Here is a 23,199-nt window from a genome sequence, read left to right on the forward strand (position 1 = left end):
CTGGTTTGAGACAAAGAAATGAATAAGGAATGCTGCAGAATACCAGGCTGCTCACCACTGTCTCCTCCAAGAAAGCACAGGAGGACTGGTCACAGCAGCGTTGCATCCACTGTCAGCAGCCACAGTGAGGGAGAACCCAAACATGGGCTGGAACCTTGCAAGGCCTCCCAGCCTTCTGTAAACAGCAGCAGCAGATAAAATGAAGATTTGCCTGAATTAACACCATGCCATTTTAAAACGTGCTAGAAACTTAGGCCAGAAGTCGAGAGTTCCATCATGATTCACTAAAAATGGCAAGACTTTCCTATAACATTAATTTCTGAGGTGAGGATTGTTCATCACCAGAGCACTCTCTGCACAGGTGGGTCAGACCACTTGTTTTGTGCTACACAGACTTCCAGAGAGTGCAGTTCCTGATGGTTTTGACTCACTAGTGGACTGAAATGCAGTACATAGTTAAGCACAGAGGTAATTTCACTTAAGTAGCAGAACTCAGATTGTTAATTACTGTTCTTAAGAATGGCAAATTACAGCCATCCAGATGCCAGATTATTTTTGACATTAATTAAGGGGAGACAAAGAGCCTGCTTTCAGTTTTAATCCCACTGGTTTGCTGAAAAATACAACTTTTGAGAGGTAAAGCATGTGGGAGAGAACTTGTTTCAAATGCCTAACACTTGTTGAGCTCTACCCAGCTACAACCAAGCTGTAGTGCCCAAAGGTATTTTTTTTGTGCATGTAATAGAATTATTTTTTTGCATTTCCCTATCTCTGCATAATCAGCAATCAAATAAGAACTCAGAGCTGTAGTATCTTCCTCCCTGTCCCCCAAATGAAACAACGAGAAGCAAAATGCAAGAAAACAAAAGTACTGAGTTCTAGTTCTATGACCCCACTGAAAAGTCACAAAAAATGGGAGGCACTACCACTCCACACATTATACATCTATCTTTAAATTACAGAAGCTAATTTGCAGCAGCATCTTCTGTTAGACCAAGGGAAGTAGCTAATAAAAGCAGATTGGTTTGTCTGTTTTTCCAAGGCATATTTCAAATATTTTCGGATGAAGACAATTGTTTCCCACATTTCAGCACCATTTTCCTCACTAGGTGCCCCCCCTTGCAACACTTGTCCTGCTTTGCTAGATGGGACCAAGATCCCTTGTCCACTTGGCAGTAAGGTCTTGGTACCCCAAATATAATGGGTATCCTGTGTTCATGAGCAAAGGACAACACACTTGTGAATGTCAACTAATATTGAAGTTGTTCTGCATTAAACTTTAATAAAAATGACAGCAGGATGAGCTCAAAGAAAAAAGTACCCTGTGTTCTTCAGAAAAACCCAACAAGTGACAGCCATAAATGCAAAATGAGAAGTCCAGATTATAGGAAATCAGAAGTGTGTTACCTGTTATCTCTCTCACTGTTTGGAAGATATTTAATTTCTCTGGATTGATTGCAGCAATTGTGTGATACGGATCTCTGAAAGATTAAAAACACATAATGTGATGCTATAAATAATAAAAGATTAGGTTCTCAAAGCTATACCATGTAGAAAGCAGCATTAAGGTGCTCAACACTTTGGTTTTAGGAAGCATATGAGCCAGATTTCTTCATCGTATTGTCCTTGTAGACCTGTGTCTAACTTCTTCCAAGTCATCTTGAAGGAAAATAAGGGTGCTTAACATCATTAATGTTTTAGCAAATACTTATGCTATGGAAAATGAAGGAATTTTAACCAACCATGGGTGACCTCTCTAAAAAAAATGAATTTTCAATGTTTTTTCTGGGAATACTAGTTGAAATGGTACAGCTGCAATACTGTACTACCAGGACTGACAAAACTGCTCCTCAAACAAGTGACAAGCTATAAAGAAAACAAAGCTAAGACCATGCCAGCAGTTCCTGATAGGTGGCATGTAAAGGGCACACTTTTTAAAAGGTGTTGAACAGGGAACGTCAAAAAATACAGGTCTCTGCCAAGCAAGTTTGTCACAAGAGAAATTAAATAAGCCCCTAAACCTAAAATCTCAAAACTAGATATGCTACAGCATAGAAAGATGAAGCTGACCTTGATTTTGAGAGTGACATCACTTAGTAAATAAAACTTTGGCCCCCTAAGAAGCCAACCAGAAGCTTATACCAAACAAAAATTCTTTAAAAAAAAAAAATCTTTCTTTAATATCATGTGTTGGTATTTTCATGGGTTTGCTGAGAGTAGGAAACATCCACAGTAAATTTGGAGCATGCATTTCCCCTTCTCCTCCTTCTGCTTTCCAGGACACATCATTTTTGGAATTGAAACATGCAGGTAATCAACTAGGGGGTCTTTGGGGAGAGGCCTCACAAGTCTATGTGATGACAGACTGATGAGGTCACTTCTAACCATCCTGGAGGTGACTCCAGGCTAGCAGCAACAAAATGAGTCCTTGAACCTCAGCATAAAGCCCAGTGGACCACAGAAGCATCAAATATGCTCAATTTTAACAATTTGGGGCTCTCAGAAAACAAAATAACAAGTTTTGACTACCTAACAGAAATACAGTACCTTTGCTTTCAAAATGCATTAACATCAAAAAAGGAAAACCCTTGCCTGTAATAAACATGAGGTTGCTGAATTGGATCTCCAAATTCTAAGATAAGATAGTTTTAAAAATGCAGATAAACAGTTAAGCCCCTTAAACAGGTAAATGTCTGATATGTTTTATCAACTTAGTTCCAGCTCATTGTGAAACTGGAAGTGGACAACTAAAGGGAAGTTAAGAAGCTGGTGAGCACTGAGGGCTCATTGCTCCTGCTGCAAGGTGGGGGGAAGGAGGAGGTAGCATCTGCTGCTAGAGCTGGGGGTGTCCATCCTTAAAATCACAGCTCTCCTTGGTATATCCCATCCTGTCACAGGCAGCAACACAAGCAGAAGGCAGTTGGAGTTTTTAGCACCCCAATCAGAAAAAAACAGTGGAGACAAGGCTGCATCCGACCTATACAGGTCCTACCCATTTTGCAGCCAATGTGTTTTCTGTGTCTGTCTTGGGCAGCAGATCTGTATCCTAATAAAGATCACTTTATCCATACACATTGCCTCAGAAAAGTACTACTGACTCAGTAAAATTTAGGTCCACCTTCATCCCACTTAACTTCTGGTCGCTAGTAAAGTCAACTCATAATTATCAAATTTATATATAAAATACTATAAATAATTCTGTATAAAACACTAAAAATTCACCCCTCTAAAAGCTGCAGTTCACTCTGAGGAAACAAATTTGTAAAAGAAGTTAAGTAAAAGTTCTAGAGGAAATATGTAAGACTGCTGTTATTCTATACTGTCCATTTATAATAAACTAATTGTGTAGGTACAGTAATTTTTTTAATTTCCCTTTTATATTACTGAGTTGCAAAATGTAACAGAAATCTTAAACAAAAGCCTGTTCTAGAAATATAGCTACTATGAGATTCATTCTCCAATCTTCTTCTCTTCCTTTAATATATACTACTGTAATTTATGCTGTAGAACAATTTAGGGCTGCAGAACACAGTGTCCTTATACTTTAGACTTGCTGATGTGAGTTTTCTTCATGAAGAATGGGAGACTAAGTGTTGCACAGTTTCAACATTGCCTATTCTTCTATAAAATCGAACAAACTATTTTAGCCCTCTGCTTATGGTCCAAATTTAGATATTTTTCAGGTGAATACAGTTTAATTCAGGACTCGGTTTGATTCCTTTAATTTAGGTAGATTTTTTTAATGAGACTTGTCTCATAACATTGCAGCTACTACAACTTTTGCAACAAAAGCAGTTCTTACACTCAAAATTACATTCCATGTAATGCACTGAATTAATCCACACAAAATTTCTCATGGTCTGTAGTTGCTTGTCTTGCATTTACTTGATTCCTTCCTGTCCTGTGAGCTCTAACAGATTTACATCAGCCTCTTGGCCAGTCATTTTGACCAGATCAGAAAGTGATGGCCTGAGCACTGACTACTGTGTTACCTCCTCCAGGGTTTCAGCAAGTTCCAAGCAGCATTTCCTTAAACCACTTGAACAAAAGTCCTTCTTCCTCCCTATGCTACACTAACCTTTCCCACTGCACTCCCTGCTGAAGAGATGAGAAGACCAGCTACAGACTCAAAGTTCACATTTCTTGGCCTTTTGAGAACCACTGAGCTGCAGGGCCCCACTGAAGTGGGCTGTCAGCTGTCTTGCTCAGGGCTGCAGTCAAGTAGTAGGTGAAGCGTTACAACCAATCACTGCAACAAATCATGGAAACAAGTAATTTCTTTCCACCTCACCTAGTAGGGAACTCTAAGCCAGCCAGCCTTGTGTCAGCCACTTCATTATAATCTAAACGTATCAGAATCTATAGAAAGACTAAAGGAAAATCTGCAGGCACTACTCATGACAGAATTCTGCTTCAGATCAATCTGCAGACATTCAATTAATCACACTTTTGTTATGCCATAAAGCTGCAAACATGGAGTTGGCTTGGGAACTGCATTTCAGGTATCAATTCTTGACAACTAGTTGCAAGCAATGCTGAAAGCTCAGAGGAATCTAAAAAGCAAGCTAAAATTTGAAACCTACACACTGGTAAAAGAAATTGAATATTTTATACTGTTAATGTACCACAAAATATCTGTATACTTATCACAACAAAGGGATAAGAGGGTTTAATCATACTTGTGCATTCTGACAATTTTGTTCATTTTAATAGGTCTAAAAATACCTCAAAGTGTCACATGTAATCCACCATGGCTGATTACAACATGAAGGCTTGAATTAGTAAGAAGATACAAATGAATGTGTGTTCTCTCAGTGACAGAAAGAATACAATGAAAGAAAGTGGCACTGCACTGGACCTCACCTGAACATCAAACCACAGGACATCTGTCTTCCTTGGGCACGTCCCACCCTTGCAGCATTTGCCCCATGAATTCACCTTTGCTACAATGGCAAACCCACATTGGGCCAAACTGAACAGCAAGGCACCAGTTATCTGGCTGATGTATTCTCCTCCAGAGGAACACACCGGAGAGACTTGAAAACACTGGTTTTGTATCTCCACATCTTCAACCTTACTAAGGTTAATTCAATATGCAGCCATATTTAAACCAAAAAATAGATTTAAATACCAGTGAGTTCTGTGTATGGCTGCAATTGAAACTTGGATACTTGGTACGTATATGCAGTGACAGCCACCCAGGCTGCGATCAGTTATGCTAAGCAAGGCTCTCTCTCTGCATATTCTGCACATTAGACTACTGGTCATGCAAGATTTAAACCAAACTCATGGAAGGTAGCTTCCCTTTCTCCCTTCTATTCTCCAATCAGCCATTATTGTAAGCTAGTATTGAGGATCTCATAAAGCAACCAAAAATCATAGTTGTCTTTTCTCTTTTTAGTGCAAACAACCTGATTCATCCTTTCTTTTCCTAGAGGTTGAATCTTAAGAATCAAGGCAATGGTTTCCTTCATAATGGAAGGTAGAAAACTAATTTATCTGCTATTCCATCAAAGAAGCCTGCAGCCATCATTAAGAGGTGGATGCAATTGGTTTCAGCTGGTACCATGACATAATATTTTCTCACTTACCCATGAATCCCAGTTACAAGGAAAATAAGGTTGCCATTGATCTTGGTACAGTTTATGAACTTGTCAATGTTGCTGGAATCCACCGTCTGAGCTGACACTAAACTCCCTGTTCCAATGCCATCACATGCTGCCAAAACAAGGAGCTTATGTAAAGAACTAGGAAAAACAATTACTGAATCAAAACACGTTGACCTTATAGACACGAATCTTCATTTCATTCAGCAGAGAGGTGTTCAAACAGCACCCCGGGACCCATATTCCCAAGGGAGCACATGTCAATTTAAAACAAACAATAAACTAAAGTACCTGCCACAGAAGGACATCCTGGTACACAGGTTAAGGTATTTTACAGGGGGATCTAAAGGCAAGTATCAACCACACAAAATACCACTCAATCCAGCCATAAACATATAAATTAGCTTTGCTCCTGAGAGAGTAGGAAACACTACATGTATATTTTCATGCATCAAATGATCTATCCAACCAGAAAAAAAAAAGGTTCTTTATTGCAACTAAGCCAGATATGGCTTCCACTAGGACTGAAAAGTGGCACAGGCCTATATGGGAAAAATGATGGTGATTTGCTCTGAAGACCTTCAAGCAGGGAGCAGAAAGTCTCCCTCCTGGAGTCTAGGACAGCAAAGTAACCTACAGATTTCAGTCTTCTCAACAGCAGAATCACTACTCTGTTTTAGACACTTAGAAAGGAGGTAGAAGATTCTGGGAAAAGAGAGATACTTTTAAAAAACAGAGGAAATATATGGACACCTAATGTTGTATTGAGAAGTATGAGACATACCATACATTGAAGTCAGGGCTTTTTTGATGGCCCCCTTTGGAATGATAAAAGGACAGCTCTAAAACACCTCCAGGAAAAAATTGTCATTAAAATAACATGAGCAAGAATTCTTTCAGATTTCTCTAAAACCAACAGAGAAATCCCCTTCATTTGTATCTAATAAAAAGTAATTAGTTTGGTTGTATCACCATTACAACTCAATAAACTTTCAAGAAAGGCTGTTAATATTCTACAATGCACTCATGAAGGGTATTTCATGCCAAAATAACACCCTGCTCTGCTGCATTCAAGAAAATTGATACCGAACTGCTCCCTACCTTTAGGACAAATGTCAGTGCATGGCTTGCACATCTTAATACCATTTTCTTCAACCTCCATCTTGGAGCTTGGACACGCACGAACACAAGAGCTGGAATCTACCACAAAGTTGTCTAAAGACAAAAAGAATATATTGGAAGAGAGTGAATAATAGTGCTGGGACACAAGTTTTTGGACTCTGTCAATACATATTGTTGCCTCAGAACTTTTCCATTGACATTAACATTTACCATTCAGTGTTTTCAGAAGCGTACAAGTAAGCAAAGATACGTTTTTGTAGACTTATGAAAATGAGTGAACCACAGAATGGTTAGTTTAGCTTTATTATTATTTGTAGTAAAAAAAAGCTACAGTCATTGGAGAGAAACAAAACAAGATGGTGTGCCCTTTTTCATACAAACACAAAAATCTATACATCTGACATAAACCAGTGTACAAGACAATGGCAAGTATTTAAATTTTGCCACATAAAACAGCTGTCAAAGGGGATATAGACTGATCCTTCCTAATTGAAAGCTTAATGCTGTTAAGAAAGGAAAAAAAATGGGAAAAGCTCAATGAAGTATTTAAGCAAAGAATTATATCCCTTATTGTGCACGGTATACCAGGTTCATAAAAACCTCAATCTTTCTTCAAATAATCCACCACTATTACGGACAGAACTAAGCCTTTACAGACAGCCTCAGCCTACTGTCAATCTGAACTCCTTCACAGAGATTCAAAATTTGAATTTTGGTTTGGGTTGAATTATGGTTCCATTTATTACAGATCACACAACACAACTGTAAACCTTGGTAGGAATGAAAAGGAGAGCAAGAACACTGTTTCCTTTATTTTTCTTTCTAACTAAACCAGCAGATTCAAAGATGGTGTAAGTGATGACCCTGTAATTTTTAATGTTACTTGTCATCATCTGGCTGGTATCTCAGAAGCATGTGTTTTTCACATGCATGGGATTATTCTTTTTTTAACTCCCTCTTCCCCTCTAATTTTACTCTGGAGTTTTAAGACTGCATTGTTGTCAGCATTACGTGTTTATTCCTGATTGGGACAGAACTGCTCAGAAAATATTTGGAGTAGCTTTCTGTCAAATCATCATTATTCCACATTAAGAAAAGGGCAACAGCATCATGAAAGCATTTGGTGCCAGGTGCTGGATTGTTATTTTCCTGAAACAAAAATTTCTACCTTTTCACAATTCCACTAAGTATTTTAACAGTTTGTTTTGAAATTTGAAAATACTCATCTACTGCATGAATGTAACAAGCAGTGGTCATGAAAACAGAAACCTAGTGAAGTCCCTTTCTTTAGGAAAATTACTATAGGATGCTTGGGAAGTGTCAGAAACCCAGAACGTCACTAACTTTAGTTAACACATGATGGAGTTATTACAGGCTGCGAGCAACGTGGAGGGGTTTGAGAGATGGTGCTATGCACTCATTGTTTTTAAGGCTCCTGAAATGCAACTCAAACTTTCCCTCACTGCAGGAGAAGTCAGGTAACACAGCACTTACGTGGGCACTTTTTGACACAAAAAGCACCATAGGTGTACTTGGCATTGTGATTGTGCTCCAGCTGGAAGGTGGTAGGGTTGTATACAAAAGTCTGGGGGCACTGTGTGACACATGCACCACTGTCATTGAAATTCATACAGGCCTGCAAAACAAGGGAGACAAAAAAATATTAAATTAAATCATATAGCTGCTTTTGGGTTTTTTTAGGTTTAAAAGACAGACTTGCTCCAACATAAGGCATGTGATACATAGTTTTCTAAGCTTCATTTTGGCTACTTAACATTTCTTGCTAGGATCTTGGCAAATACATGACTTTTCAAATTAAGCAGGTTCAGTGAGCCTCCTTAATTTGAAACGTTAACTGTTACAACACTTCCTACAAAAACAAAAAACGCTGTAGTTTGTTTCATAACTACTGTTACTACTTGCAATCAACTAATTCACAACTTGATAGCACATTCTGAAACTGCCAAGAGTGAGCAGCTATTTATCATAGTCAGTCTAAACAAATGCTAATGACTTTTTCAGAGGTCGAACCTTTAGATTCCTTACAGCATGAGTCCATCATCCAGCTGAAAACTAAAATTCCCAATTAGAAAGCAAGAGGGATAAGAACTTCTTTTGAGCCAGCACAGGAGGGGGTCATTTCCCTAAGTGGCAAGTTTAACAAGGTCAGTTGCTTCACACACTGAGAAAAGAAAATAGGACTTAGAACCACTTAGCATTCAAGCTCTGCCGTGCACAGCTGACAGAGGACAGGACCCTGACAAACGAAGAGGCGAGTGTGTGGATAATGGAAGTAATGGTATGCAGGGAAAATAATTGATCATGCAAGGTTGATAATTAGTAATAGAAAAAAAACCCACTGATTTTGACATTCCTTATCACTACATATCGTGTCTATGGTTTTAACCACAGATTATAAAAAAACGTTGGAGCAATTTTTACAAAGCATACCGTGAATGTCAGATTTATATGAATACAAAAGCTGTAGCCTGGCTTGGATCTCTCTAGCAGTTTAAGCAACCACTGTTACTGGATAATGGTTCCTCACTAACCTGTCTTCCACGTTGTTTCAGAAGTATTAGTCTAGGAATGAATCCTTCTGGTCCTTTTCCAGGTTTTAAAAAATCCAGATTGTTTTGTATCTTTAAAGAGTCAACAAGCATACCAACATATGTGTCCTGTCCCCTCCCCTCCAGGGCTGGGACTGAGAGAAAAGTGAAAAAGGATTCCTCTGTTCTGTTGCTTTTACTAACAGTCCTTATCTCCATTCGGACTGAGGGAGATCACTTGTCATGTCAGAAGATTTCAGAAGGGAGAGGCTAATAATGCACCCAAGGACAATATATGCTGCTGGAAAGGACAAGCAGGGGGATCCATGATGAAGGCACTGTCCTGGAGCAAGCTAAGCCAAACTGCTGATTCTGTCTTTTCTGGTTCTTTAAAATGCCTATTACAAAACCTGTCAGTTTTTCACAGAAAGAGATTTTTTTTTTCCTTACAAAGATAAATACAGTCAATTACTTTACTCAGAACTGGATGGGAAGTCCACCCAACCAACAGGTGTCACTTTTCTGGTTCCACTGGGCACTCAATGAGGCCCTCCTATGCATTTCAAGTTTTAGATCTGGTTTGAATCCAAGATGAGAACATCTTTAAAACTTTGCTTTAGCATGTTTGATTGTAGTTATGTCAGATGATGATTACTGTCTTGCTTTTAGAACTGAATATGCAAATGATTGTATGGCAGCATATGGAGGAGGATGGATGAATTTTATCTATAAATATTAAAACCATATTTACAACGGGATGCTGTTGCAAGCTGCCATAATACACTAAAGAATTTTTAATGCTTCATAAACTGTACTTTTGCTTATATACTAATTTAGTTTGTTTCCTCAGCCCATTTCTTACATATTGACTTAAAAGGTACTCTATCATTTACATAACAATTCTCTGATAATGATTTAGCAAATGCATAAAGCACACCAATACTCTTTGGAGAGATGGCAGTTCTCAGCAAAAACTCATCTAGAAGATTTTGGAACTTTTAATTTATTATTAAAATGCTTTGTATACATTTATAATTGCTTCAGTAATATATGCAAATTTCTAGCATTCTGTGCTTAACGCCACTAATTTGTGAACAAAGCACAGGGAAATGCACAGGGAAAAACAAAGTTCTGTGTCTCAGCTGAAAGCTAAGAACAGTTGTCTATAGCCTAAAGGGTTACACTTTTCACCCACTGTGTCAAAGCAAGTAATGACTAGTCCTGAAAATTGCCAGACTCCTGCTGAATTTCTCTTACATTGCTCTGGGGCTAGGACTAAATGAGAATAAAGCCCTGGGTGCTTCTCTGCTGGATCAGAACAAACATGCTAGTTGATCTTTAGCATACATATTTCCATGACTGCCACAATTCAGGGAGTCTAACTCCTTTTGTTGCAGGCTGCACTACTACACAGCTTACGCTGCCAATAACTTGTCCTTAACCTTTGAAAATGGGCATATATCAACACATCAGCTTTCAGAATGTTCCTCAACACTCATATGGGAACAATAACTGCATTTTTCCACTTCCCTTTGCCTATTTAGATTGTACATGACACGGGAAAGAATGTTATTTTCCCATCTCTCCAGTCCAAAGCCAACACAGAACTTCCAGTGAGCACTGGATCAGCCACACCACATGTGCTACTCATGCAAAGCCACAGAGAACAGCTTTAGTAAAACCTGTTAGCAGTGGCCACCACTGCATTCCATCAGGAGCCAAAGAACAACATTTAGAATGTGGTTTTGAAATACGACACCTACCACTATCAAATGATACCTGAACAGTGAACAAGTCTCAGGGCCAGCCACAGAAAGATTCAGTTTTGCTTGTTCATTACGACTCACCCACAGTTTCAAAACATTTGCAATTTTCCACACTGTCCTCCCAGTCCTATCTGGAAGTCAATTCCCTAGATATTTTTCTCTTCAATCATGTGAGTACCTTTGAAAATCCAGTTCTCTGTGCATGTTCTAGCTCTAGGCTTCTTTAGACTTTAGGTTTGCTTCCCCCGAAAACAGTAGCAAAATGTGTCTCTGCAACCCAGCGTGACAAGCTACATATTTTTTGAGGTCAGAGTTGGGTTTTAAAGTTGCTCTTACAAATAATGGACTACAAACAAGATAAATTCTTCTAAAGGCCTGTATGTTCAAATTGTCTGCTTCTTTCAGGAAAAAGTTACCCATTTCCATCTTTTGTTTCCATGAAAGTTACTCTTTCCATCTGAAGTACATGTAGTAGCATGCAATTGAGGTAGAACATTTTGGAAACCACTTCCCTTCCATCTCCATGAAGAAGGATGCCAGGTAAAAAAGCTGAATTTGAATTAAATTAACAGGGAACACCTTTCACAGAGAAGCTAAATTGTATTCTTGACTTTCATATGAAAAGCACACACAGCAGTAATAAAAGCAATGCTCAAATGTAGTGATAAATACGACTAAAAATTTCCCATCACCTCTAAAAGTTCATTTTGGAAAAGCAAAAGATAAAAATTACAGAGATTAGCATATTAATGGGTCCAAATCTGTATTTACAAATCTCAAAAGTCTGTTAATGGGTAATATTAAGTAGATAAGTAACGTTAATATAATACGAAAAATATGAAACGCTAAAATTTAGCAGTCTGAATGTGGGAGCGTGCACGCCGTACATTAAAAGGGACAAAGCTGTGCCTTTCAGGGATGGAAGCATAAAGAACTTGCAGCGTGACTGCCGGAAAAAAGAAAACGAGGAGCCTGACACGTACAAAGCAATCGGTGTCCTTGGGTCCGGAGCAGCCTCCCGCGCACTCCCGGTGGCAGCAGTCGCTGACGTAGGGCCCGTAGCACCGTCCATCACACTGCTCCGCGCACACCGTCTTCGTTACTGGGGGAGGCAGGAAAAATCACCATGTCAGGTTCAGGACTAAGCAGAAAGCTCTTTAACTGCACACTGAGGAAAACAACAAACTGCATACTGGAAAAACCCTCGAGTTTTAAGATAACAGCTTCGGTGGTATTGGCCACTCGTATGCTCCAGGATACCTGCACGATACTGTCTTTAGGAACTACAGGTTGTTACAGGACTGTGGAGAAAGTATTTTTGAAGTGTGTGCTCTTATCCTTGGAAAGTCAGGTGGAATAGTATTTTCAAATTAGTTTTTGTAAACAGGATATGAAAACCTCCCCACAAAACACAAAAGAGCCCAGTTCCACGTGTGTTTTCCCCACAAAGAATTGCAACGCTGAGTAAATGAGTGAAATTCAGAGTGGGGCCATCAATGTCAGAGCCAAATGCTGCTCCTTATGGCAATCAGTTTGACAAATGGTAACAGAACAGACAACAACCTTGGAACATGTTTGGAAACACCACTTACCATTCTGTGTAACACAATCCTGTCTTCATTCACAGGGAAACAACTATACCTACCAATTGGATTGTAGTACCACACCATTGTACCTCGGGGCTTAGTCTTGTGCAAACAAGGAGTGAAGCATCCTCCTTCCCTCACTTAGCTATAGCTGCTATCTTAATTTACAAAAAAATAAATTAATATTATCCAAATGACTATACCGACCACCACCACCTAGAGAACACCAGGAAGCTGTGCTGTCAGCTATCTTGTGATAAAAGCTGGGATGTTACGCTTCTGCAATTAACTTTTAACATCTATTTTGTTAAAAGCATTTAATTACTTCTCTACGAAAAACACTTTACAGGAAGTAAGAGAATGCAAAATTCCATACAACTTTATGCTCAATTCTACTATTTAATGTATTGGTAACTCCTTTAGAAGTACTTTCCAATCCAAATTCCCTCCACTACTTGTCAAAAATACTTAAGGTAATGCCAAAGCTTCTTGCTGTGCACAGTATTTATTTAGGATATAAAAATGTAAATAACCAAAAAGAAGTGATTGTTTATAATCTACAGAATAAAATTATGCACTATTAGAGGAATTCCATCTTTTTTCCTTTCTAAAAGAACCAAGAGCACCTCTCACACCAGAGGGCTGGTCTGGAGGAACTGGTCCCCTTGCCAGCAAAATACTTGAGAAGTATGTCTGCAAAAAACATATTCTCCTTCTGATTAGGCACAGCTCAATGAGGACCTCTACCATGCTAATCAGGATAGGGAACACTGAATTTTCCTGAAGAAAAATTTACAATTGTAGCAAAGGTTTGTCACTCTTCTCCTTAATTGTATATTTTGCTGGGAAAAGAAACAATGCCAACAGAAATGCCAACATTTTATTCTAGGAAGAGGCCACAACATATCATATTTATCTTCTGGTTCACTGCATGCCATATGTGCATTATAACTGCTATTGAGAGTCCAGGACTGAGGAGGACCTGTCAGGCATATCTTCAGTGGCACCACACACCATGACAGAAATGAGCTCAGTGGGCTCTGAATATTCTTAAGGACTCATATCTAAGACAGTCTGCAATGAAGGGTTTTCCCCAAAACAAAACAAATACAAAGCAATTCTATATATAGTCTGAAGTCCTGAAACACTCTGTTTGCTCAGAGGTCAACAAACATCACTCCCCAGTTCAGCTTCCTGCAATCATTGCCATGGGGTAACCCCACAGAAAATGTATGAAGCTGCACTGGTTTAAAAAGACAAGAAGCTTTTTTCCCCAGACACTTTCCTCCAAAGGCAATCAATTGATTTTTATAGCTGTGACTTAAGCCCTTTCCAAAAGGTCCTCAGCTGAGGGCCCAGGTTTCAAATCAGACTTTACGAGGGTCACCACGACTACCTGCCTGGATGCCTACTGACCCTGTGTGGGATCCCAAAGATTCAGAGGGTTCTGCACAGAACTGTGACAGTCAGGGCCAGGACCAAAGGACAAACGCTAAAGGTCTTGAAAAAACATTCCATGCATTGGGAGAGGTTTCTGGAGGAGACTCAATCTCTACCAGTATTTCACTGCGAAACAGCAATAAGCTGTGCTGGGGTTGGAATGAGCAGCACCTCATATATGTGTGCAAATAATCAGTCTCCTTTATTGTTTCCCTTAATCTTTAATTATGTCAGGACACTATAAATCCATGAAGAAAAAAATGGGAAATAACTGAAATCAATGAAATAGTGTTATGAACATGCAAAGTTATTAGAGAAATACAAGGGTTTTAATTAAAGATGCTGGCTTCAAGCAGCAATGCTGGGTTACCCTGATTGATCCAAGCTGCTGGTTCAGCTCTTTGTCTGCCCCACAAGACTTTCACTCACCTTTTGCTGCTCTAATTGGGCACTTACTGCATTGGCACCTTCTCCTCAGCAGCATCAGCTGCACAAAGACTGTATAAATACAATTATGCTCAAACCAAACTTCTGTACACACAGAGAGTCATGGAGCACTTTGCATTTGCTGAATGTTTAAGGTTTCAGGTTTTATTTACAGGCTATTTGTCTTTTTCCTCAGTTGGGTCTATATTTTAATTTAGATTTTTCTCTTTTGTTTCAGTTACATTCCTCTTGGACAAAGTGCATAATCTGTCATTTTAATAAAGTATTCAATTTGTAAAAGTTTCAATTTTCCACCTAAAACTCTTAGTAGACACCAACAGCAAAAATAATAACAACATAACCACAGATTTTCAAATTTGATTAATAACTTGTAAAAGCTTTTGTTATTAAGATTTTTTTAAAGTGGTTGACATTCTACTCAGTGGGTCCCCAATATTCTTTGAAAAACAGATTCTTATTCAAAGTATTTCCACATTATCCTTTCCTGACAGTGAAACAAATAATATCATCTAGCTTTCAAATTCTCCAAGTTAACATTTACTAATATTTTAATTATAAAAGCAAAATGGATTGTTAACTGTGTAAAACATTACCCTGAAATTCTATCTTCCTAACAGAATAGCTTAGTTTAAATTTCCTATTAGTTGTCTTCTTAAATACATGAATTTTCTTGTCACATTTAGGATGGAGTTAGATGCAGGTGGTGTTTCAGAAAGAGCTAGAAACACAGAGACATTGCTGGAAGGCAACATAAGCACCCAGGTAGATGATATTCATGAAAAAACCAAAGGATTTTGATTTTTTTCCATATGTAATTTGAAATGAAAGACATGGATTAAGATCTTTCATTTTTTTATCCTTTCCCAGGAAAACAATTTAAATCTTATCTTGTGACGGGGCTCATTAGAATACTTTGCCTCAGTGACTCAATAAAAAAAATGAAATTATTAAAATGCAGACACACCTCTGAGTTGTTTCTAGGAACGAAACAGTTTGACACTGGGATGCAATACTGCTGAAGTGTTTTCCTACACACGTTTGAAAGACGTGCATTCCCAAGGTGACGAGGTTAAGGTATACACTGTGTTTACGATACCATTCATCCTCTCTCCAGCTTGTATCTAACAACAACATTTATGAGCTTGAAAGCCAGGCATGTCTTTTCAAGTCAGAAACAAAGGCAGTGAAAGCATAGCCCCACTTGCATTTTTATGTTTTGAGCCCCTACTCGTATTCTCATTCTTTGCTTCACACAGTTTGCAGAAAAAACACATTGTGAGCAAATACAAAGAAGAAATGTGCTTTGCCAGCCTTTCCCTTCAATCCTGCTGTTTGCCCAAGGTGCAGTGAGGTCATGGAGGCAAAGAGGAAGTATATGATATAAAATTAACTCCCGACAATCAGAGGCTGCAGAATGGGCTTGAAGGTAAAAGCTGTAGAATGGTTCTTTCAAGCAGAAATGTGTGATCTGTGTATCTCCCTGAAACTCCGATGGCGTATGTGTTTCCATAGTTTATTACTTCAAACCTATGTTGTGCCTTAGCCTGACCTCACTATTTGAATTTGAGAGGGCAGTCACTGTGAAAGGAGAGATAGCTGTCACTCCTGGAGCAAACCTTCCGTGCAGCTCTACTAAGCTTCTGACTTCACAGCACTGCAGATAAGTTTTTCTCTCTTTGGTATTACTACATTAATCCATCAAATCAGTTCAGTTATCTGAGAGCAGGGCTTTGTAGAGGCTGAGACTACAGTAGCTGATCCTGCCACATGGACTTCTGCAGCTACACAGTCAGACTTGCCATAAGCCAAGGCCTGAGCCAGGATCATAACTGCCAAGATTTAAACTATTCTTGGATAAGCTAACCACATAAGGCCTGAATAAATCTCCTTAAGTTTGGACGGATCACCCAGGTTCTTACAAAGTTACTACTTTTGATAGACAAACAGGCCTCTCATTAAGACAGAGAAAAAACCCAGCATTAATTAATTCTAACCATGATATAAAATAATTTGGTCAGCTAGGGTTTAAGTCCCTTTCCGTTATCTACTTCAGCACATAACCTTGAATGTACTTCAGCCTCTCAAATGTAAGGAGGCTTTCTGAGCACTGACTTCTTTGGGGCTTTCACACAGTCAACAAAGGAAGGAGACATCCTAGCTCAATTCAGACAAAGAAGAATCTCCTTAGCATCACTGTACCTCGCTCGTTACACCGTTATTCCTACAACCTGTCCCAAAGGTTTTTTAGTCACACCTGCAGATAAAGCACCACATGAAAGTAATATAAGAACACGTTAACTTTAGCAGAGCTGTAACTGTCATCAGCTTTGCCAGCTGATGCTCCTGAAGGAAAAGCAGCGCCAGGCAGGGTAGCAGAGCCTCTGCAGGTGTGCAGCCCTGTCACCTGTGCCCCTCGCGTTGCCACGGACAGGAGGGCAGCTTGGATTGTCTGCTCCTACTCACTCATAAAACATTCATGTCAAGCTGTTTGCCATTTGTAATTTGTAATTTCCTCCTATCTCTTGCTCCAAGTAGCCAAAAAAAAAAAAAAAGAAAAAAGCACAGCCACACTGTTCCTAATATGTCCCACAAAAGAGGCAGATGACATTGGGCCATCAGCAGCTCAGAGTTAGTTACTGTGCTCACTTGAGAGCGGTTAATTTGGCACAGTCCCTTCCTCCTATCTACAACTCAGCCAAGGAAACAAGCACAAGCTGGAGCAGTGTTCTCTAGGGGAGCTACCAGCAACCATTTCATTTCCCAGGAAGAGTGACTCCAGTAAACACAACTGATTTTCACCCTCTTGTAAGGGGGAAAAAGGAAAAAAATCTGTAGGAAAAGGCAGCTTTCAATTTTCTCCTCTTTAATATCTGCTAATATTGTGACTGCACTTCTAGCTCTTTAGTCCTATCTGAAGAAGCTGAAAGCACACAAGGAAGAAACTCTCTTTTTTTAATTCATTTTAACGCTCTCTAAATTTAATAGGACAGACAGACATTGTGAACAATCCTTCACTTGTTACTTCCTTCACAAAAAAACTATTATTCTCTCTTTCAGTGCAACTCAAATACATTCTGAAGTTATTATAAAAAGAACAATTCTGCAAGATAACTACTATTCCCAAGCTTCCACTGAAATTAACAGAGTATTTTGGTATCAGGAACTTTGCAGTGTCAGGTCGTCATTAAAGATCTCCAAATCTGCCTTGTAGTTTTTTCTATTCCTGCAGTATTCATTTCAGGGTATTCCAAAATAACCATCAATATTCTCAAGAGCCATGCTCCATGTTGCCAACAAGAAGCAAAAAGAAAATTCAAGTTGACTTAAGCAGTCTTAGAAAGTACAAGGGAGGAAACAAAAAAAATAATTCACGAAGGTAAAAAAAAGCAGATTGTCTGTAGGTACAAACATATGGAAAAAAAATCTTATATATTTTAGTGTTATACTAAACCCAGAATTTATAGTATCCTTTCACAATTGGAAAAAAAAAAAAAGTAGAATCTCTCCTACATCATTTTCTGATTCTTTTTTCTCAGGCTCACACACTTACAGGTCTGGCAGTGATTCTCTGTGGGTCCCCAGCATCGGCCTGTGCAGGACTTGTGGCAACGACCACCTGCAGAACAGACAGAAAGACAGAGATTAAAAATGTGGCTTCCTTTCATTCATTTGACATCCAGCAACTGACAAAGAGGAGGATCCATCCTGCCTTTGGAAGGTTATGTTTTCCCAAGGTCGAAACAGTGCCTGTAAAAAAGGGCCAGCTGAATAACCAGAACTGGTGTCAAACATATATGAAATACAGCCACTTATCTAAGTGAATTATACTCTGAATACCTCTTTGCTATGCATAACGACTGGGACATTTTAAAACAAAACAAAAAAAAGATGAGCAAGTCTGGAGGACTAAGGAACAATTTCATCACCCACTGTTGCTTTCTACAGCCTATGTGAGACCTGCTGATTCCTTCACAGGGGAAGAGATGGCTGTGCTAGAAAGGATATACAGCTATCTAGCTCCTGTCCAATGTCATCTGAGCTATGGGGTGCTACACTCAATGCCTTTGACTGAAAGCTACCCCTTTTCCCAAAAAGTTTGTATAGTCTGCATGTCCAATATTATGGTAAGGGAAATGTACCCTATGCAACCTCTTAACCTGTGAGCTTAGCTTACAGGATTTATAGTTTTCTGGCTGTTGTTTCTTTAGTTGCCTGTGGTTGTGCTTGAACCTGAACATGATGCTCTGCATCATCTTTCCACATGCTGACAGGTTTAGTCCCTCAAGAAAAAGAACCGTGGGTGCTTCCACTGCAAAATACAGCTGGAGGAGGAAGAGTTAGCAATGGCAGATTTTAGAAACTACCTAGTAATTACTGACTGATATCTGCTTGGACGGAAGAGGGAGCCGAGGTCACATCTCTACGTCATGGCAAATGGAAAGCAAACAAAAGAGCTGGCACATTCTCCTCTGGCCGCATCTTACACCATTTGAGAGAACATTCAGAGAGTCCCCCACCAGTCTGTGCTGTCAATGAATGAAGATCTCATTCCACAGCTCCCATCTGAACATGGCCAGAGCTCAGTCACGCTCCTGCTCCTAGTGCTTCTCCCTCCTGAATGTCAAATGCTCCCAGAACACACACACAGAGCCTGTCTTACTGCACCCTGAGCCCCAGGTGTGGAAGGGCCTGAGATGCAGGCAGTTGAGCCTTTACCCCAGTCAGACTTGAAGGGATGAGCCAAGAAACCCAACACAAACATTATCCAACACTATACACAGTCCTTAATGCTGCAGTTTTGACCACATGAACCTAACCTTGTCTTTGAATAAATGTTTATTCATCACTGAATACTGCTGAGATGCTATTATGTGAATTTCCATATGGCCTGATGGGAGACAGCACTGGAGAAAGTGCAAAATGTCTCTCACTTAAGGTTTGATCACCTCAAAGGAAAACACTGCTCCTCTGCTAGCAGTGTGCTTATTCCTGTGAGATGTTACAGAGCCTAGCAAACCCACTGTAACAGTCCAGCAAAGTTGGACTTTCTGTCACTAAATTTCCTCCCTCAGCATTCTTGGCATTATTGATGATGCTTTATGGTAATTACCACACTGTATGCCAACTACCTTGTTAAAGCTACCAGCTCCTTGTTGCATCCATGTTCATTTAAAGCAATTATACTTGGGAAACATTGTTGCTGACATCACCAGCACATAATTTGCTGTCACATTCTACCATCTGTTTATTTAGATCACAAATGTACTATAACTACATAATGCAAACTCATTCTGGCTGACAGGGAGGGCACTCCATCTGGCATGAATAATGCAACTTTAATCAGTAATAATGATTATTATGATTATTAAGAGTCTACTGGAACCCTGCACAGAAAGCAAATACATCCACATTAATTTATAAGAATGGAAGTTTAAAAAGAAGGTGAGGTAAACAGCAAATTAAAGGAAGAATTTTAACAGATGAGGCTTGATAAGATACAGGTTGTTAGTTCATTTTGGTGCTTGCACAACAGAATAGAAATGACCTCCAGGAAGTGGGTTTTATAAACTAGCTATTCCTGATCAACAGGAATGGGACAGAGAAAAGGTACAGCCCTCACTCTGTGCTTGGTCTTCACCTGAGCCAGAGCATCCCTGCTGGGGACAGCTCGGGAGGAACCACTACCCACAGACAACAGAGTGTCCTGTTGAAAGACCCTGTTTTATGACCGATCCTTCCTTGCGATCCAGTCTCATGCCCCTCTAGCTTCAGGGGTCTGGAGTTTAGGGAGAAAGCCAGAAGTCTTGCAGCTACATACAGTATAAAGCACTGCACTGATCACTTGTAACCACACATTCCTGAGGCAGAGTAAGGCAGCAGTTTGTCTGCTTCTTCCCTTTTCTGTCCCCGGAGTCCACCCCCTTCCAAAACATACTGTATGCACTGGACTTTCCACTGTAATATGTGTTGTGGGATAACACAGAAGAAACTCAACATCCCTCTAACTAGAGAGTCTGCCCACACTTCTGTAAAAACTACACTTAAAATACAAAACTTCATATTCGAAGCTCCTGGGTGCTGAGCTGATGCTTGCTACACAACCAAAAATTTATTCAGCCACCTCTATCCCTCCTGGAAATAAAAGCAATTCAGCATCTTCAAAATATAATTTTTTTTTTTTTTTTTTTAACTTGCATGCCTGCTGCCTGGTACATGACTTTGTTTGGCAGTGTCAGATGATGATTTGCATTTAAATAGAGATATTTAACAATAAAGCAAGAAAAGGCTGCCAGTTTCCCTTTTTCTCACTGGGAACTCAAAGTGTCTGTTTCATTGTTTTCACTTTTCTCAGCTGTACAGACACAATGAGGAGCTGAGCTTGTAGTCAGCACACCTCTGAATTCAATTGTTACGTGTCCTTTTGAAGGTCAAATATACTGAGAATTAAAAATAAAACCCAAACTCCCTCCAAATAATGTGACTGTATTGGTTGTTTAAAAAAGAAAAATAACTTCCTTTGCTCTCAGTATGAACTGGTTCAGATTCTGCTCTCACATCCCTCAGTATTCCACCTGGTTTTCCCACTGTAATAAGGACAGATTGCTACCCATTAAAATCAGCTCTGCAAATCTAAGACAGAAATAGTCCCATGGAAGTCAACATAAGCAGTCAGGAGCATAACGAGCATTCGTGTGAGGAGCAGGTCTCACAATTAGATTTGTATGTCAGGCTTAAACGATAATAAATGTATTGGCCCTAAGGTTGACAAGGCCCTTGAAGGAATTATACTACTTCTCACAGATATTCCTGCATGTATTTCTTTAGATTTTGAGATCGTAGTGAGCCAACAGAATTGAGATAAAATAATCATGAAACCATTTGTGGCATAAAATAAATTATTCCTGTTATTCCTTGTGTCTAAAATATTTTAAACCCCTCCAACAGATTATGCTTGGTTGGAAGGGACCCACAAAGATCATCAAGTCCAACTCTTAGCCCTGCACAGGACCAGCCCTCATGCCTTGTGCCTGAGAATATCACCCAAATGCTTCTTGAACTCTGTCAGGCCTGGTGCTGTGACCACTGCCCTGATCTGATGCAGGATCTGCTGCTCCAGCTGGATCCCTACAAATCTATGGGGCCTGATGTGATTCATCAATCCTCAAAGAGTTGCTTCATCACAAAAGCTCTCACAATGATTTTTGAGCAGTCTTGGGAATCCAGAGAGGTCCCAACTGACTGGAAGCTGGCAAACATTGGTCTGATTTTCAAGAAGGGCAAGAAGGAGGACCCTGGAAACTACAGGTCTGTCAGTCTGACTTCAGTGCCTGGTAAAGTTATGGAGAAGATTATTCTGGGACATACTGAAAAACACCTCAAAGACAACACTGTCATCAGTCACAGCCCGCAAGGCTTCGTGAGAGGAAAGTCCTGCTTATCAAACCTGATTTCCTTCTCTGACAAGGTAACCCACCTAGCTGACCATGGGACGCCAGATGCTGTAATCCTTTTGGATTTCAGTAAAGCTTTCAATAGTGACTCTCACAGGATCCTTCTGCACAAAATGTCCAGCCCAGAACTGGATAAACACATCCTGTGGTGGGTGAGCAATTGGCTCACAGGTCGAGCACAGAGGGTAATAGTGACTGGGGTGACATCAGACTGGCCATCTGTCACTAAGGGGTTCGGCAGGGCTCCATCTTGGGCCCTGTGCTCTTCAACATCTCACAAATTACTTGGACGCAGGACTGGAAGGGACGCTGAGAAAGTTTGCAGATGACACAAAACTGGGAGGAGCTGTTGACTCCTTCAAAGGCAGGGAGGCCCTGCAGAGAGACCTCAACAAATTAGAGGGCTGGGAATCACCAACCATGGGAAGTTCAACAAGGGGAAGGGCCGGATTCTGCACCTGGGATGGGGCAACCCCTGATGGATGGACAGACTGGGAATGAGATGCTGGAAAGCAGTGCCAAGGAAAGGGACCCGGGGGTCCTGGTCGATGGCCAGTTGGCCACGAGTCAGCAGTGCCCTGGCAGCCAGGAGAGCCAACCCTGTCCTGGGGGGCATCAGGCAAAGCATCGCCAGCCGGTCAAGGGAGGGGATTGTCCTGCTCTGCTCTGACCTGGGGCAGCCTCACCCGGAATATTGTGGCACTTTTGGGCACTGAAATATAAGAAAGATATTCAGCTATTAGAGAGCATCCAAAGGAGGGAATCAAAGATGGTGATGGGCCTTGAGGGGAAGCCGTGTGATGAGCGGCTGAGGGCACTTGGTCTGTTCAGCTGGAGGAGAGGAGACTGAGGGGAGACCTCACTGGAGTTACATCTTCCTCGTGAGGGGAAGAGGATGGGCAGGCACTGATCTCTGCTCTCTGGTGACCAGTGACAGGACCCAAGGAAATGTCCTGAAGTTGTGTCAGGGGAGGTTTAGGTTGGATATTGGAAAGAGGTTCTTCCCCCAGAGGGTGGTTGGGCACTGAACAGGCTCCCCAGGGCAGTGGTCACAGCACCGAGCCTGACAGAGTTCAAGGAGTGTTTGGATGACACTCTCAGGTACATGGTGTGACTCTCGGGGCTGGTCCTGTGCAGAGCTAAGAGTTGGACTGGATGATTCTTGTGGGTCCTTTCCAACTCAGCATATTCTGTGATTCTGTGAACATACAGCAGAAAGGACTAAAAGAAAT

General features: G+C 40.3%; 1 protein-coding gene across 5 annotated transcripts in view; it reads right to left on the reverse strand.

Moving 5' to 3' along the window:
- Nucleotides 1-23,199, reverse strand: part of ERBB4 (erb-b2 receptor tyrosine kinase 4) — a 608,029-nt gene that overhangs the window by 164,045 nt on the left and 420,785 nt on the right. For all 5 annotated transcript variants that reach the window (XM_027678007.1, XM_027678006.1, XM_027678008.1 and 2 more), the window contains 6 exons: nucleotides 18,067-18,132; nucleotides 12,027-12,145; nucleotides 8,223-8,364; nucleotides 6,708-6,821; nucleotides 5,592-5,718; nucleotides 1,408-1,481 (listed from right to left, as the gene is read on the reverse strand). In XM_027678007.1, coding sequence (XP_027533808.1) covers nucleotides 1,408-1,481; nucleotides 5,592-5,718; nucleotides 6,708-6,821; nucleotides 8,223-8,364; nucleotides 12,027-12,145; nucleotides 18,067-18,132 — 642 coding nt within the window. The remainder of the gene's footprint in view (nucleotides 1-1,407; nucleotides 1,482-5,591; nucleotides 5,719-6,707; nucleotides 6,822-8,222; nucleotides 8,365-12,026; nucleotides 12,146-18,066; nucleotides 18,133-23,199) is intronic.

Source organism: Neopelma chrysocephalum, unplaced genomic scaffold, assembly GCF_003984885.1.
Source record: "Neopelma chrysocephalum unplaced genomic scaffold, ASM398488v2 Primary Assembly neopelma1_44, whole genome shotgun sequence".
Taxonomy (NCBI): Eukaryota; Metazoa; Chordata; class Aves; order Passeriformes; family Pipridae; genus Neopelma; species Neopelma chrysocephalum.